This window comes from Clytia hemisphaerica, unplaced genomic scaffold (genome assembly GCF_902728285.1).
Source record: "Clytia hemisphaerica strain Z4C2 unplaced genomic scaffold, Clytia hemisphaerica genome assembly, whole genome shotgun sequence".
Lineage (NCBI taxonomy): Eukaryota > Metazoa > Cnidaria > Hydrozoa > Leptothecata > Clytiidae > Clytia > Clytia hemisphaerica.
The window spans coordinates 416,735-434,144 of NW_027104594.1; the positions used below are offsets into that span (position 1 = coordinate 416,735).

General features: G+C 36.0%; 2 protein-coding genes across 2 annotated transcripts; one reads left to right on the top strand and one right to left on the bottom strand.

The window, feature by feature from the left end:
• Positions 1 to 1,059: 1,059 nt before the first annotated feature.
• Positions 1,060 to 3,201, top strand: LOC136823857 (uncharacterized). Its single transcript, XM_067080016.1, has 2 exons — positions 1,060 to 1,163; positions 2,241 to 3,201. The coding sequence occupies exons 1-2, from the start codon at positions 1,143 to 1,145 to the stop codon at positions 3,117 to 3,119; spliced, it is 900 nt and encodes a 299-aa protein (XP_066936117.1). The 5' UTR covers positions 1,060 to 1,142; the 3' UTR covers positions 3,120 to 3,201.
• Positions 3,202 to 5,227: 2,026 nt separating this feature from the next.
• LOC136823784 (mediator of RNA polymerase II transcription subunit 26-like) lies at positions 5,228 to 12,482 on the bottom strand. Its single transcript, XM_067079954.1, has 3 exons — positions 12,300 to 12,482; positions 12,079 to 12,153; positions 5,228 to 7,405 (listed from the first exon to the last, which is right to left on the bottom strand). The coding sequence occupies exons 1-3, from the start codon at positions 12,360 to 12,362 to the stop codon at positions 6,407 to 6,409; spliced, it is 1,137 nt and encodes a 378-aa protein (XP_066936055.1). The 5' UTR covers positions 12,363 to 12,482; the 3' UTR covers positions 5,228 to 6,406.
• Between the last annotated feature and the right edge of the window lie 4,928 nt (positions 12,483 to 17,410).

Sequence of the window (17,410 nt, forward strand, 5' to 3'; positions counted from 1 at the left end):
CTAAATTTTGATTATCATTTTAACAACAATTCGGTTAAAGAAATCTCCTGCTACAAAAAGGAACTCGCTGACACTATAAACCCGAGGAGCAATGTAGCGTTTATGCCAGACTGGAATCATACTAAGAAGGGTGGTAACCTTTTCAAAATTTAACAAAGTTTACTCTTTGATCTCTAAAGACAACCTAATTGATTTTTTTATTTAATTTTCTGAATTTTCCAACCCCTACTAGGACTGCTAAATTCCAAAAAGGTAGCCTTAAGGGCGGCACATACCAGCACCTTCCATTGCCTAGCTCACCCCCCCAGGCTTTTCAATCATTAGTGAATGAAAATCAATTGATCAGGGCTTGAGGGATGATATTGTAAGATTAAGAATAAAATTGAGGAGTGTAGAAACGAGAAGGGATGGTTAGGGGATAACGGCTCTTTGCAAATTGGAAATTGAAAAACGACGCTAAGGTCCTAAGACCTTGGTGTGTATAAAGGAATGTGAGTTTAAGGAGGGATGGCCAAGTGGTAAACGGGGTCAACGTTTTAAACCAGGGGTTCGCGGTTCGAATCCCCGCTCCTTCCAATGTTCTGTTCAGTTCATAGATAGCCGAGCCGGCTGTCCGTGGACCCCGTGAAAACAATCGAAAGACTACCTAAAAGTCCTAGATTACTGGGCTATCCACGTAAAATATCGATTCTATCTATCTGTCTTCTAGTTTCGAAGACTCCACTGCGAAATGAATTCAAATGCAAACTTAATTTCCTAGTTTCAATGTTTTAGGTATTATGATCATGCATTTATTTTGACCAGAGAGGAATGTCAAGTATTCTTTAAACTAAACTCAAAAATAATATATTAAAAGATTCGGGAAGTGTAAGGATGATATGATGAAATGATGAAATTAAATAAACGGCCCTCAAACATCGATGGACCAATAGAATTAAACTTCCTGTTCACCTTTTTAAAATGTAACTTGCATGATATTTATAGTATACGTTAAAAGAATTTGATCAGGCCGTTCTAAAAGACTTTCACACATGGTATAAATACGAGCTATCCAATGCAGTTCAGCCAGTCAGTTATTAACTCGCATTAGTAAATCGAAAGAAATTTTGAACTTCTGGAGGAACAGAAACAACACGGATATAATGGATGAATTCCAGAACCAGGTCAGTGAAAAAAATTAAATCATAACTTTTACAATACCATGTGTGTTAGGAGCTTAAAAATATTTCTATAGTCACTTTTTAATTTTGATAAAATTGAGGAGGCATTAAACAGGAGTCCGTTGCATTTACTGACCTCTAAAAACCCTGGACCAAGCTTTATCTGTCATCTTTGATCGGATGTTTTTTTGAAAGTGACGAAATTTTGGACAACTGACAAATATTTTCCCCGACGAAAATTTTCCCCGGCCTTAATGCGTTTACCAACTACCAGCAAGTGACGAATTTTTCCCGACGAAAATCTTCACCGACGAAAATTTTCCCCGACGAAGTTTTCCCCGATAAGGTACCCGTAAAGAAGCCATTGTGTCAAAACTTTGACTAACAAAAAACGGCATTATATCACTAGTATGCAAGCAAAAGTAGATCTAGCGCTGTCACTGTGGGTACCACTTCCAAAAGAACACCAATCAATTTTTTTTGCTTGGCCAGGATATCGGAGAAACTTTATCCAGTGTCTAAGACCAGTGTCATTACAATAAAACTGTTTGCTTTGCGTTTGTCACAGACGAAGAATTCTGACGTCAGTTCTTCAAAGTAGAATCTGACCCAGTCTCCTCAAACTTGTTGCCCACTCTCTAGCCCGGGTTCCACTTAAAGTTTTTTTTATAGACTGGATTGCGCGATTAAGTAGCCGGTAGTATATGGTGATATGCTTTGCTTAGTTATTTTTAGAAGGTAAAACAGTATGAAGCAATGTTTTTATTTTGAGAATAAGGGATTGCAAATCTGATGTTTGTTTCTCATTTTTGATTATATCTTTCAATTCCAAATAGTTTTATTGTTATTTGGATTTTTAACATTTTTTCTCAAAATGGCGACCTCACCAAACGCTCCTAGTCTAACTACTTCACTGGACTCAGCGTCATAAAAAATTATCAAAAAGCAAAGTTCAGCCAAAAGTCTAGAGTCTACTTTTTGATGAACTTTGCTTTTTGATAATTTTTTATGACGTTGAGTCCAGTACCCCCACACTCTAGATCTGAACTAAAAAAAGACCCTTTTCATTCAATCTAATAGGTAATCAATGAGACATTGAAATTCATCAAAGAGCAGGACAAGAATGCTTACCAACAATTAGAAGATAATGCTTCCATGAAAAATGACGTCATTTCGGCCATCAAAGAAGTCGCTGAAGAGGTCTTTAAACTGGACCATGAGCTCAAAGATGTCCCCGACGAAGGCGCCAAATTCATCCTTGAAAAGAATTTGTCTCAAGAACGAATGGACATGATCAAGAAAGGTCTTCAGATTCCAACCTTCAAGTTGAATCTTTCCAAAAGTGTTTACGACGGAAGATACATGGCGTATTTCATGAAAGATGAAAACACCCTTTTGAAAGCACCTCGTGTTTTAGATTCCATTCAAGCCGTTGACATGGTGACTGCACAACAGTGCGGAAGTATTGTTGTAGAAGCAATAATGCTTACAATGGCTGCCTGTGGAATCCCGATCAGCCCTGGTCAATTTGGAATTCACCAGGCCATCGAGACCGTAACTATGAACGCAACACCTGGTTACCCTCTTCACCGGGCGGTAGAAGCATTCGTGAAGGCGTGGGATCAAGGCGATGTTTATAAAGCAGCAAATCTCTTTGGTTTACTCAAAGCTACTCAAGTTCCCCCACAATTCCCAATCATTGCATGGCCAACCATATTCTGGATGGTTATTTATGACCTTTGTAGCGGAATGAGTTCACCACGACGATTAAAAATCATTGCTCGAGTACAAGCGGAAATCGTCGCTGCATTGAACAGTGATGGAGCGAAAAAAAGAGTTTTGATTGTAAAGCTGGCTCAAGCGATTCCGGAAGCACATTACTTCAATCACAAGGTCATGAATATGAATCAATTAGAGAAAATCAAAGCTGAGATTGAGCCAGAGAAAAAACAAGAATAATTTTGTTTTGAAAATTATGAACACATGGTTGAATTTATACCGATAGATTAACATTAAAATCTTATTTCATATTTTTGTTAACTAGAGTTGTACTGCTATGCAGTTGTACTATCCATTATTATCACAAACTCTGATTCAGTTGAGCTGCTATTGTGTTTGACTTCAAGTTATCCTTTGAATCTCATATTTCTAGTTTGCTTAAGCTTAAACTTCTAGATCTATGTACTTGTAATATTTGCAAAATTTACTGAACTCTATTTTTCATATCTTTTGTTGCTGTTGGTGTAAATTAGATATTTATCTATGGTAAACTAACTTGATGAAATAAATGAAATAAAAAAAATGCTATCAACAGCTTACCAGATTACCAGATTAGTTTTTGGATGAATCAAAAATTACCTTAAGGGAAAACCTATTTTGGCGGAAACTAATTTTGGCAAATTTGGCGAATTTAGACAAAATTCGCCAAAATTAGTTTCCGCCAAAATTAAATATTTTGATCACTCGCCAAAATAAGTTCTCGCCAAAATTAAATTTTTTTGGTATTTTGCCTAAATAACTTCTTGAGTTTACAAAAAAGCTTCAAATAATGCAAAATAGAACAGATTTACGCTGACATTTGCCAAAATTAGTTCCCACCAATATCAAACTAGCAAGTAGCTGTCGCTAAGAATGCCCCGCAGAGCTTCCTTTCGAAATATCCCCAAGTAAGCAAAATAACGCATGTGTAGATTTTAAATTCGTTTTATCGATAAAATTCAAGTCGGAGGAAGAAAGCTTGGTTTCAACTTTACTTTTGAGATGACATGGGATAGACGGTCGCTCACATCTCAAAAAGAGAAGTTATCGCTCACATGTTATCACAGTGGAAACGCTAAAAATTCTGAAATTGATTTGATTCTTATAAAGTAGACACTTATATTAGAAATAAATGTGTTCATTTTTTTCGCAATCCTTTGTTTACTTTCTAATAACTAATTACCGAAAGGCATATTGCCTTCAATCAAGAATTATTGATTTGATTCTTATAAAGTAGATGCTTATAATAACTAATTACTGAAAGGCATATTGCCTTCAATCAAGAATTATTGATTTGATTCTTATAAAGTAGATGCTTATAATAAAAATAAATGTGTTCGTTTTTTTTGCCATTCTTTGTTTACTTTCTAATAACTAATTACTCACCAAAATTAAAAATTTTCAGGACTTTTGCCGCTCGTCAAAATTAGTTCCCGTTAAAATAAGTTCCCTTGGGCAAGGTAAAATTCTATTTCGTCGCATAGACGGACACTTTAAGTCTTTGGGCTAAAAAGAAAAGCCAAAGTAATTTCTGTATAAGGTCTCTAGCTGAAAGTAAAGTACTCTTAGGTTCCAAATAAACGAGCCTCCCCCCCCCCCGCTTGTTAATTTTTCGAAAGTTTTGCAACCCCCCCGAACTTTTTTTGAGTCCACCCCCCCCGTTTATTAATTTTTAAGACTCGTCTTATTTAGAATTAGTTTTTGGCAGCTGTACTAATTAATCATCAAGAAATCTTATGTCAGCAAAAAGTAAATTCTTATTGTGACTGTTTTGAAGATGATGACATACCTGGAAAAAATGGAAGTATTAAAACATTCATTTAGCTTAATTTCTTATTCGTGTATGCATTACTGTTCCGTTTCGCTCCGGTATGATTTTCGTTACGGATCGAGTGTGTTCATGTTGGTTTCGAAACGTTTCGGAGCAAGAAAACGGAGTAGTTCCGTTCCGATGAAAAAAGTGGAGCGAAACCGTTTCGATCTGTTTTGCTTTGTAACGTTTCGAATTTTGATGTTCACGCTTATTTCGGAACCGTTTCGGAACGGAATGTAACCGTAACATCTGAACATGGGCTTATTCATGATATGCATCACTGAAATGTCTTCGACATCACACCTTAGTTCCAACAGCTGATTTGTTGTAAGTGACGTAAAATCAGTCAATACATTACTTGTAACGGATCAGCTGTTGGGTCCGTGATGTAATGTTAGAAGGACAATGGATTGCAATGGTGCATATTATGAATTGTGACTTTCGAAAACTGTTCTGAAGGTGATAGATCCCTGGAAAGAATTGAGGCATCCAAATATTAATTTTGCTTTCAAAATGATTCATTTGTTTTCTTTCTGTTTAAAAATTAGTTCTACTGGACCCTGTTTCCACAAAACGAAAAGTAGTCATATAATATGGTGAAATTTCACGTTGCAAGATAAAGAGATAAAAGGACATAATTGGGTGGTTTGAGATCATTTTAGCCTAAAGAAACCTTTTCTAGTCCTGAGAGAAAACCTCTAAATATGTTGACCTCCATTCTTTCCTCAGCTGCGACATGACAAGAAATCTCTTAATACATCACTCACAGGATTCTTCAGGGGAAAGTTTTCTAGCTGAAATCTAAAAGTCGTTTAAAGAATAGACTAATAGTTTGACGTAAAGATTTATGGGAGTTTTGCTCAGAAAGCATTCTACAGGTCAAAGATCTCAAACCATCTAGAGCCATCCGTTTATCCCTTTAACCAAAGATTTTATCCATTTTCAACAGTGAAAAATAGAGATGTATAAACTTGCGGCTATACAAAACACAAAGGAAAACTCTGGTCTAGAAGCTTATTGTTTTAACTTTTTGTTAGCTTTTCCTTTGTTAATATCAAAAGATAAAAATCGATTTGCACAGTTTTTGATCACGTTACCGGTGTTCCTCTTGGAATTGGTTTGAGATTTAATCACATAATCAAAAAGCGAGCAAAACAAACTAATTTCTCAAACGCAAGTTTTTAAAGTAAGAAGCAATGGAAGGAAACAAAAGGCTTCCAGACCGGTTTTTTTATACGGACTTTGGTTACTGTAAACCAAAAATTTTAAAAACGTTCTGAGTTTCCTGTGGAAAGCTTTGAAGCAACGATTTCGGAAGTTTTCGTCATAAAACTGTAGTGACTTTGTGTGTAACCATAGTTGATATCATTGTTAAAAAATTTCCAAAAGTTCCAAAAAAAACGAAAGTTTAAATAAAAAAACTGATTCTCCCGATTTCGCATTTGCCCAAGTACTCCTCTTCAAAAAAGGCAAAATTTCCACATTCAAACATGAACAAAATTAGTGTAATTTCCAGCAGTTGAGACAATTCGATGTAGAATATGATCAGATCATAAAAATCATGAATAATCCAGTCTGGTTGCTTTTTTTAAGACAAATAATGTGACAAACTCATCATCTGGTGGAGACAAGGTCTGAAGTAGTAGAAACAGTAACAAAAGGTTAAGAATCTCTCTTAGTCAAGAATGACATATGGCAATACTGCAAATTCCCCGTGGTTAACTTCATCCGTCCAAGTACAAAAATTATCACTGTCATCATATAACCCATTTACACCATCGGCTACAACACTTGGTGAAGTCGGATTATCTACATAATCCTTACGATTCACTTCTAAATTTTCCTCTTCAATTGCTTCAAAAGAGCTTGGGCTTGGAGGCGGTGGGCTATGTAAAATCTCTGGAGGTTTATCGATCGGTACAAATTTATCAGCTGGTGATAGTTCAGTGGGTGAAAATTCATCGCTCAATGTTCCCTGATATCCAGAATCTATAGAAGATATCCTGTCCTCTTGAATGCGAGTATCTGTATCCTTATTATTTAAATCAAATTGTTCTTTTGCTACTTCAATACTGTTTTTCTTATCAATGTCGTGAACACCATTCTCATTATTAGCTTTCGTTTTATTGTTTTGGTTATTAAGACTACAATTATTGTTCCTTGAATCTGGTATAGTTTCTTTTGTATTAGTGTGATTAGTAACCAACGGACTTGGTGTATTTCTTGCATGTTTCTTACTCAGAGGACTGGATACGTTATTACGAGAGGCTGGTCGGCTGTTACTACGTTTTGGTGATAAAGTAGAAGGTGACGAGATTCTGTTGGCGCTCTGTGATGTTGAAACACGAGGGGACGACGTCGAAGGGTGAGGAGAGCGTGTGTGATTTCTATTAGGTGAGGATTGATGTTTTCGTTGTGCTAAACTTGGAGAATGAACCTTCGGTGAACTAGTCCTCAATTTTACATCTTCTGTATTATTAAATTTACGTTTTACACCTATTGGATTATTTTGTTTAGAGTTTTGTTTCCCCTGAGTTGTATCAAGCCCATTATTGGTTTTTAGTTTTTCAAGATCTTCCTTCCACTTGCGAATTAATGTTTTTATACGTTTTGCTAGCTCATTGTTTTTCACTTTCTTGCGTAAGTTGTTCATCTTTAGACCAATCCCAGTTTCCTGAAAAAAGAATATAAATTATAAGTTTGATACTGATTGGACTTAGTCCCTAAGAAATATGCATTTTAATTTTAATTTTTTTCAGAGCCCCTTGACTTCTATATTCCATACCCTATGTATCTTATCTGTATGTATTACAGTGTAGCAAATGGGATGGAATGTATGGATGGAAACCATAATAAAAATCACCAAATTGAATCCTTTTCACGGCTTTCAATTTAGGGGCAGAAATTTAGCAAATGAAAGATCGACAAGGAAAAGGTGCTAAAAGAACTGTCATGTGCTTAAAAATCACTAGCAAAATAGCTTCATGCGAGAATGGGAGAGTTCAGATTTAAGCGTATTATAATATAGATCTGTATAGAGATGCATTTTTATATTTAACCATGGAATTATTATTGACTCTGGAGTAACATTGAATGAAATACTTAGTGGAGAGCGAAGTATTGTCTATCCGCTGTTTTAGAACACAATCGGTATACAGGCTAGGATATGCAAGATATGTTGTGTAATGTCATGTTGATTAATTAAAAACTCCTGCATCACAACAAAAACATAAAAGTATAATTGGTAAAGCATGCTTGTATTGAATATTCTTTGTCATTGTTTTGATGTTGAAGTTTTTAATAGACCTTTTCGCTTTTCAATCTGCCATCTTGAATTACTGTATATGAAAAAATTCATGAAACGCAAAAAAACATATGCTAGTTTCAGATCAATGTTTTAGTTTGAGATATGGCGTCATTTTGCTGTGCTACCGTCAACTGCTCCAACTTGGGACTATCTAACAAAACATGGGATGGCAATTCAGCCACCATTTCAAACCTCCAAAGTCATTTGATGTGAGTTAATGAACAGCGTATTAAAAATACACAATTTCTCTTTCGCACAAAGTAGGCTTTTAAATCGTAATATGAAAAAAATCTGTAGTGGAACACACGCGAATGGCTGGAACGAAGACCAAATTAGTAACAAAACAATGAAGCGTGTGACACGTTTGACGTCACTTGTGCGGCAAGTTACACACTCGTTATTTGTTAATCACATCGGGTGATATGCGGCGGGCGTTCTCAAATTCTCCAATCGAAGTCCGGTCATTTTGAATGAAAACAAAAAAGTTAAAAAAAGTGCGCTATCAGTGAAAGTTATCATAACATGTTATGACAGAAAGTATGATTGATAAACTTGGAGTTATCAAAGCAAATTTGTTGTCAAATAGATTTAACAGTAAGTGAAAATACAGGCCAAATATTAACTGTCCCGTGTTTTGACCAATTGTTCTTAGTTAGACCAGTTGACGGTATTTCCAGGAGAATAATTTAATGTTTAATGTTATGCTTTTTTTAAATGGATGTTTACAGGGTGTCTAAGGATTTTTTTTCCGGGATTTAAGGTTTTCAAGGTTTTTACCACAAAAAGAAATACTCCAGCTCCCTAGTCTTCCAATTGTAGAAATAAAGAATTAGAAGCAATACCAATTGTTTACAGTGACCGAGGAGGCGCAACCATGGTTTGCGTCAACGAGAGAAAATTTTGATTTTGACTCTTTCAAATGGCTAAAAAACGCCTTGTTTTTGATTTTGTTTTTTACAAAATCAATTGCCAAAAGAGTTGTTTCAAGGAATCCTCAAAATTTTATTGATGAACGGCCATTATTCCAAGACGCCCTGAAGCGATTTGAAAATTGGGGAACAGTCGATTTCTTAGGGCTCATGCAAACGAAAATTAGTGACAAAAACTCAGCTAATGATAAAAGATAATTGTTGTAATAAAATAGCCAGAAAATTAATTATTCAATTACTTGTATATGCACTGATGATGTTTTTAATAAAACAAAAAGCTTATGCTGAAAAATATTTGTTGAAATGTTTTTTTGAATAATAATAAAAGAAAATGTTGCATTCATTGCGACATAATCGCAACAGAAACAGGGAAATACGGAATTCTCTAAACGTTATAAAGGTTTAGCGCCGCAGGCGATTTTTTACTTATTCTTACTTTTCGAATGACTGGATAGTGCTTTTCAAGGTTTTTAACGATTTTTCAAGGTTTTTAACGATTTTTCAAGGTTTTCAAGGTTTTTCCCAGAAAATTGATAGTTTTCAAGGTTTTCAAGGTTGGGTGGTTCATTTTCAAGGTTTTCAAGGTCCCGTAGACACCCTGGTTTAGCTATGAGATAAAAGATAATTATTTCTGGTTTTCAAGAGAAGCAAATTAATTAATCTTACTTCTAGAGAATTACATTTAATTTTGAAAAAATGAAATACATTGAAGATGAGATTGTCAAGAGATTGTCAAGTAATGCTAACTCTTTGGAAGTCACTGGTACTACCACACATTGACTATTGCTCCCAGCTGTCACCTTCAAAAAGATATCTGATCCAACAACTGGAATCACTTCAAAAATCTTACCTGAATGGAATCCCTACACTTCAACATCTCAACTATTGGGAGAAGCTCAAAGAACTTAAACTATACAGCCTGGAGCGGCGCAGAGAAAGATACAGGATTATCTACACCTGGAGCATCCTAGAACAGCTTGTACCAAATTTTAACTATGCTGAAAACAAAGGTGGCATCTTCAGTTATGATAACCATAGACTGGGTAGAAAATGTTATCTAAAAGAGGTGAACATAAGGCAAAAAAACATATGGAGAGACTCCCTGTCAGAAGAAGGTCCCAGACTATTTAATGCCCTCCCACAATCCATCCGTAACCTCAAAAACTGCTCCAAAACTAATTTTAAACATCAATTGGACCATTTTCTCAATTCACTACTGGATGAGCCACTGCTGCCGAATTACTTTTCTCTTAGGAGAGCTGATTCAAATAGCATCAAAGTCATGGTCCATCATCGGATTTCTCAAATTGGACGATTGTTGAGACGAGCAAAGAAGCCTTCAAAAAGTATCAAAAAGTAAGTATCATTGAATAAAAAAACATTCCTCAAACAAAGGGATTTTTACTGATACTCCTTTGAATGTTTTTATAATAAATAGAACTCCTCTCTATTCTATTATGGTTGAGTTACAGGAGGCTCTGGGAGCTCATTCTCGCAACTATAGATGCTTTGAGTAAGCATCGTGAACTGACTACCCAATTCCCCTCACATGGCATGGGTTGACCCGGGCGAAGGTTTGTTCACTTGCCAAGTGAACCGTTGTGAGTGGGAATCGAACCATTGTCGCCTGTACAGGAATCAAGGTTGATGTCCACTATACCACAAGGCCTCTTTTAAGTTTTCTATTCTATAACCAAAACATTCGATTGAAAATTTGTTCAAAATCAAATTTTTTTGTTTACAAAAGCAATAGAATGTGGCCACATCTCGAAACAGCCTTTGATCTTTCACTGGTTTGGAGGATATTGTTGTGTAAATAAGTAGCTTTAATTTATCTGACTCAATAGGAAGACACTACCAACACTCTGATCTAAAGCTCTAAAACAGCATCTAGTAACATGAAAACCTGAATAAGATTCTTCATTAGAAATCAAAACTATAAAGTGCACTAACACACAATTTTTCAGATCTTACAAAATTAATAACAGCACTGTCATCTCATCATTGACAATCAAACAAACAAAGAGCCTTGTAAACATTCCAACAACTTCCATCTAAATGATCTGCTGTAGCGAAGTTCTACCATTTTAGCACGTTACGAAGGTTGAGCCAAGAATGCTCACAGAACACCCGCAAGCTCCCGCACGGGTGATAAACTTTAATCTGTCAATCATTTTCTCAAGCACAGAGTACGCAAAGCAATTTTAGCTTTGCTCAAATGTACGGATAATGGGACCAAGTAACTTTTAGTACGAAATATATAGATAGATAGATAGATAGTGCCGCAGATCATCAGTGGATAGTATTCAATTATCATTATCCCTTGATTTTCATTTCTGGAAGTTCTGCAAAAAAAAGGAAAAATAGAAAAGTTGTATTTTTTACTGCTCGTTTTTCACAAACTTCAAAAAACTGATTTTTGTCCTGCTAGCGGGACTTTAGCTCAAGTGCTTGCGTGCAGCATTGGGTACAAAGTCCAAACATGCATTTCCCATGAATTTTATACAAAGAGTTAACGCTATTTGGCTGTCACTTCATCCTTTTACACCCGAATATTAATAACGTCAATTATCTTTTTGCATAGGTTTTGCATATTTTCTTATTAAATCTTATCACGGCAATTCAGCCATAATTTTTGCATAAAATTCAATATGGAGAGCAAAAACCCAAAAGATCTATACTTCAACATCACATCGCACCTTAGTAAAAGGTCCTATCCACTTAACGTAGATGGCTATTTGAAACAAAACCCTTATTACTACCGAGAAAAAGACAATATTTGATTTGTGCTAGAGTTTTTAATTATCCGACATGACATTGCTTTAGCAAAAGTTCTATTGCTTATTGATTCTAATATGAGATTTTTTATTTTTTCTAAAGCCTTAGCAAAAAGTCTATTACTTATATTGAATCTAATAAGACATTGATGTTTATTGATCTGCCCTGATGATGGTTCCCATCGAGCACAACTGCTTGGCATATTGGAAGTAATGGTGTTCCTTATTATTGAAAGTGAATGGAAAAAAAAAATCCTAAAGTCAATGTAACATTTATATAACTCAAAAAAAGTTAAGTTTTTCTGTAAAAGTTGAAATAACTAGAGATGTTTACCTGCAAAACCTCTGCAGTGATAGTTATTTTCTCTAGCCAGGAAGTCATTTCGTTTACAGCTTCTATGTTCAACACCTGAAGTGAGGAAAGTTGAACATTAAGGGTTAAGTAAAATCCAAAATGGCGGCCATTTTCAAAGTGCTAATTTTGAGGTGTTTGAAAAATTTCAAATTGAGAGGAAGCTAGGTAAGTATTCAGAACAAAAAGTACATAAACATTACATTTCCTTCTTCGTCAATTGCTTTCTTCAAACGGGCTTTCACTTCTTTGGCAGTGGGAGGCATGAATGCCAATACAAATTTTGACTTTCTTCCCTTGTCTTCTTCGTGCGCCTCGCACAGTCAGACATACTGTTTCTGAAATCTTTGACATGAGCCTCGGAGAAATTCGGAACGCAGACACTCGGGAACTGAAGCGAGCCAATGGTGCTTTTTTACAGAATTCAAAAAAAACGGTTGCATTCTGGGAGATTTCCAAAAAAACAAAAACAGTGTTACAAACTTCGGCCCCAGACTACCGTAATATAATATGAAAACGAACAAGATTTCGAAGTAAAAGACGAAGAAGATAGCTTTTATTTCTTTAATATCTAAGGTAAATTTGTATTGATTAATGCTTGGGGATTTAATTTGAAGCATTTCAATACGGCAGGATGTGAAAATTCGGGATTAGCGATTCTTAGAAAAAACCGGGAATAAAGTGTTTCGGCTCTGCGATGGAGAGCAGAAATTTAAATGGAAAGGTGTATTTGTAGCAAGAAAGACTTTTGATGATATATATTTTGTAATATTTTTATATTCTTTGAATAAAATTATAAATGATTATTTTTTTTGAAAAGATTTGCATACTAGCACTATTTCCATCCAAACGTTTTTGAAAATTTTGTAAAATTTAGTTATATTTTGAAATTTTCACAGACATAGACTAGACTGAGCAAGCACCGCTTTCGATAAAACGGAAGCGATCAAAGGCTTGTTTGTTTACATGCGTAATTTTGTTCGATGTCAAGTACAGTCAGACCCAATCGAAGCGTATTTTGCAAATATTATATTTGCTGTTACATTTATGGCATGTAAATTCACGGGAAAACTAGGTAGTCCGGCGGCGAAAAGGGCTTTTTTGCATCAACCCTTACAAGTAGTAAATATGGGTTTTTATTTTATTTTCTCATTATATGGTCCCTTGGGACCCCAAAACCGGTTTTTGCCAAGCTGGCAAAGCTGGGGAAAATTTTTTATGGGGGATTGAAGGGGGTAGGGTCATTTTAGCCTGGGGGTCCTTAGAAAGTCGATTTTTGAAGTTCTCATTTACCTAAAACTGATTGTGCCATCAGATAGAGCTTGAAGAGTAGATCTCCAAAATGGGGTCATTTGTCACATTTGGCGGACTTAGTCTCCCGGAATTGGCTGATACGTCTTCAAAATGCAATATTTTATGCTGACGTCGCATTTTTGAGAGAATTTCCAGCGAAAGATACCACTTTTAACAGATGCGTCTCGAGAGTACTATCGATTAGAGGGGTCATTATAGGGTCCTCGGCTAGTTATGAGATTTGAGTTTGAAATTTTGCTGACTCAGCGTTTTTCAACGTTTTTTGCCCTTTTCTGCTGAGTCAGCAAAATTTCAAACTCTAATATCTCATGATCTAGCCTAGGAAACCCTATAAATGACCCCTCTAATCGATAGTACTCTTCGAGACGCATCTGTTCAAACTGGTGTCTTTCGCTGAAAATGTTCTCAAAAATGCTGACGTCAGCACAAAATATTGCATTTTTGAAGACGTATCGGCCAATTCCGGGGGACTAAGTCCACTAAATGAGACAAATGACCCCATTTTGGAGATCTACTCTTCAAGCTCTATCTGATGGCACAATCAGTTTTAGCTAAATGAGAACTTCAAAAATCGACTTTCTAAGACCCCCAGGCTAAAATGACCCTACCCCCTTCAAGCCCCCATAAAAAATTTTCCCCAGCTTTGCCAGCCTGGCAAAAACTGGTTTTGGAGTCCCAAGGGACCATATGATGGGAAAATAAAATAAAAACCCATATTTACTAATTGTAAGGGTGATCCTGGATCGCCGCCGGACTAAGGATATAACATCAGAGACTCTGGAGTTACGAGTTAGTAGTGTTCAATCTGGCCGTGCCCGACTGAACAATATTTCAGCAGAAGCTCCAGGCTCCAGTACGTAGATGCTCCAAAACTTTTAAATGTTTAAAATGTTTATAAAACGATTCTTTAGAGTTTCCTACCTAATCACACACAACCAAAAGTTCAGTAGTTTTACTATAATTGGTATGATTTCTTTTCATTTTTTAGTCATTCTTTCTACTTTGACATATTGATATTTTATTTTGGTAAACCTCTCTCTGCTCGACTCTGCTGATGATAGGGTGGTCAGGGTGGTCAGGCCAAAATTTTCCTCTCAAATTTTGGAAGAAGTTATATCGGATCGCCCAAAGTTACCTTCATGTTTTTATTATATTTTCTTATCTCTGATCCTGTCTTTCTCTTTTCCGACAGTCTGAGTTTCTGAGACTTATAGTTTCTCAATAGACCTTTTTTCAAAGAGGCCACACTGTTGAATAATTATGTAGTCCAGCAGAAAAACAATGATAAAACCATGCATAATCATTACAATATGCATGATACAGTAATTATGCATGGCTTTATCATTGTTTTTATGGCTGGACTACATAATTACCGTAACTTGGTCTAATGTCGACACCCCTCCTCCAATTCCGACACCCTTTTTATCAGCTGAAATTTATAGAAAGGTTGAAACTGTTATTCTTTGCTTAGTGGTCAGAGAGGAATAATCCTTTTTCAATCAGTGATTCAAGCTTTCATATTATTCCCTTCTCTAAAGCACGTGCGTTTGGTTTGGGAACGCGAAACACGAACGCAAACTACCCATGTCTAAACTTTTCAATATATCTCCAGAACTAACAGATTTTTTGAAATTATGTAAAAAGGTCCAAGTTCCTGAATAGTTTTACTATGTTCTATGGAAAAATCATAAGCAACAGTCAAATACTTGTTCATCTATTTAAGATTGAAGACAAAAATTTGCGAAGAAAAATAAACCTTGAGCACAAAAAATGCTTTTTTAAACACTTTTTTCCACCGAAAAACAAATAACTTTTACAGACTTACCTTCCCCAAACATTGAAGAAGCCTCTACTAATTAAAGTAAATGAGATAAGATAAGAATAAACCTTAAAATCAACCAGAATTTACAACCTTTCGTCCAAAGCAAAAGACGTGCTTTTCTCGCCGCCATCTTGAATTTAAAATGATAATTCTAGAGATTCCATTCGTTTCCAGCTCCCGCGGTTTTTTTTCATCCAATCAGATCGCGCGATTTCACTTTCGCTTTTTCTCTAGTCCAATAGACTGCGGGATTTGAGTCATGTGACTTATCTATTAAAAAACCCGCGCGAAATACAGGGGGTCACAATTAGAAATACAGGGGGTCACACTATTGGCTACAGGAACTGAAAGCAAACAATTAAGGCCAATATTTTTGGTTTTTCTGAAGGACAAAAGGTATAGGAAGCTTTACTTAAAGAGGGATAGGCTGGGACATCTATTTAAAGATATGGACATAAAAAAGGCACTTTTTTGGGTGATTATTAAGATTTTACTTAGAAACTTTAATTCTCTTACCCCCGTCTCGACCCCCCTGATATGAGCAAGGGAACCATAATGGCCACCCCTACTGAAAATTTCAGATCAAAACAAACAAGGAATTAATTCCTGTAACTCGAAGAAAATTGGAAAAAACTGGTTTTTGACTGTTTCTGATCCTAAAGTGCTATTTTTTGGTAAAAGCTATGCAATTTATGTTTGGATTTCTAGAAAGCTTACCCATTCATTGTTGATACATTTTTTATTTGAAAGTAATCTCTTCATGGAATAAAAAGATATAGTCAAATCTTGTAGGGTCATTTTTCAATTTTTTTTTGCCAAATTCGATTTTCGCATTTCGCCATTTTACCCTACGCAAACGCACGTGAAAGAAGGGTGTCGGAATTAGACGAGGGATGTCGATATTAGACCAACTTACGGTATTCAAAAGAACGTCCTCTTTGAAAAAAGGTCTATTCTGACTAAGTTTTCATACCTGTGCTGTATCATATTTTGACCAACCATATCATCGCACTGTGGGGGGTTCGAAAACCACCATCAAAGAAATACCTTCAGATTCGGAAACCAACGCCTTATCCGTTGAGCCATCGTCGCACAGTAAAATCACCACAAGTGTTTCAACCGGTATTCCAACGAAGCCATATTTTGGTTTGTACAGAAATTTCGCCCGCTCAAATCTAAACAACAAAATGGGCCATTCCAGAAAAAAAACATTACCCCCTAATGGATGACATCAATTTTTGAAATAAATTTTGGCAAGGAATTCCAGGCAAACTTTAAAGAGAAAGTATCGGAATTCCGTGAATTTTACTTAATTTTGCATTTAAGTATTGGAATTCCATGATTTTTTTAGGTTACAGTAACGGAATTCCATGGTTTTGATAGGTATTTTGTAAATTTGTTACGGAAATTCCGGACTTTCTTGAAAGCAATTTGCTACGGAAATTCCATGTCGTCCATTCCAGACCCGACCAATCGAACTTGTCGAACCAATCGAACGATCGAACTAATCGAACTCCATCGAACGATTAAAGTTCAATTAAATAAATTAATCGAACTCTAAGATTTTTTAAAAGATTGTGAGTGTTCGATTAAGTTCGATCAATGCCAATGGGTTTCGGTTCGATCAGTTCGATAAACCAATTTTGTTCGACAAGATTGTGCTGCTCCGCCACCGTATATTAGCTTCTTTTCAAAGCCAAATTCGGAATGTAAATCGGGAAATCACTTCCGATAACGGATTACACACTTTTTCTGTATCCTTTTAGCGCCAGAAGAAGCGGTTTGTTGGGGCGGGCGTTATTCCCACTCGGCCGGCGCGCGAAATCGCAACAGAGGGGCTACGGACTTTTTTTCCGGATAGACAAATATCCGGGTACAATAAACATCAAGCTGTTAAGTCCGGGAACTGTCGAAATTGGCAATCGCGTGCCAGGACAAAGTTTTTGCAAGCGAGGGAAGATATGAGGATTTTAATATCATCGAACTAATCGAACTTTTTACTGACTGAACTAATCAAACTGCTGTTGCTTCAAAAATTGTGAGTGTTCGATTAGGTTCAAATAATTTTTTTAATCGAACTTTAATCGTTCGATGGAGTTCGATTAGTTCGATTGTTCGATTGGTTCGACAAGTTCGATTGATCGGGTCTGGTCCATTGGGGGGTTACAAATAAAAACT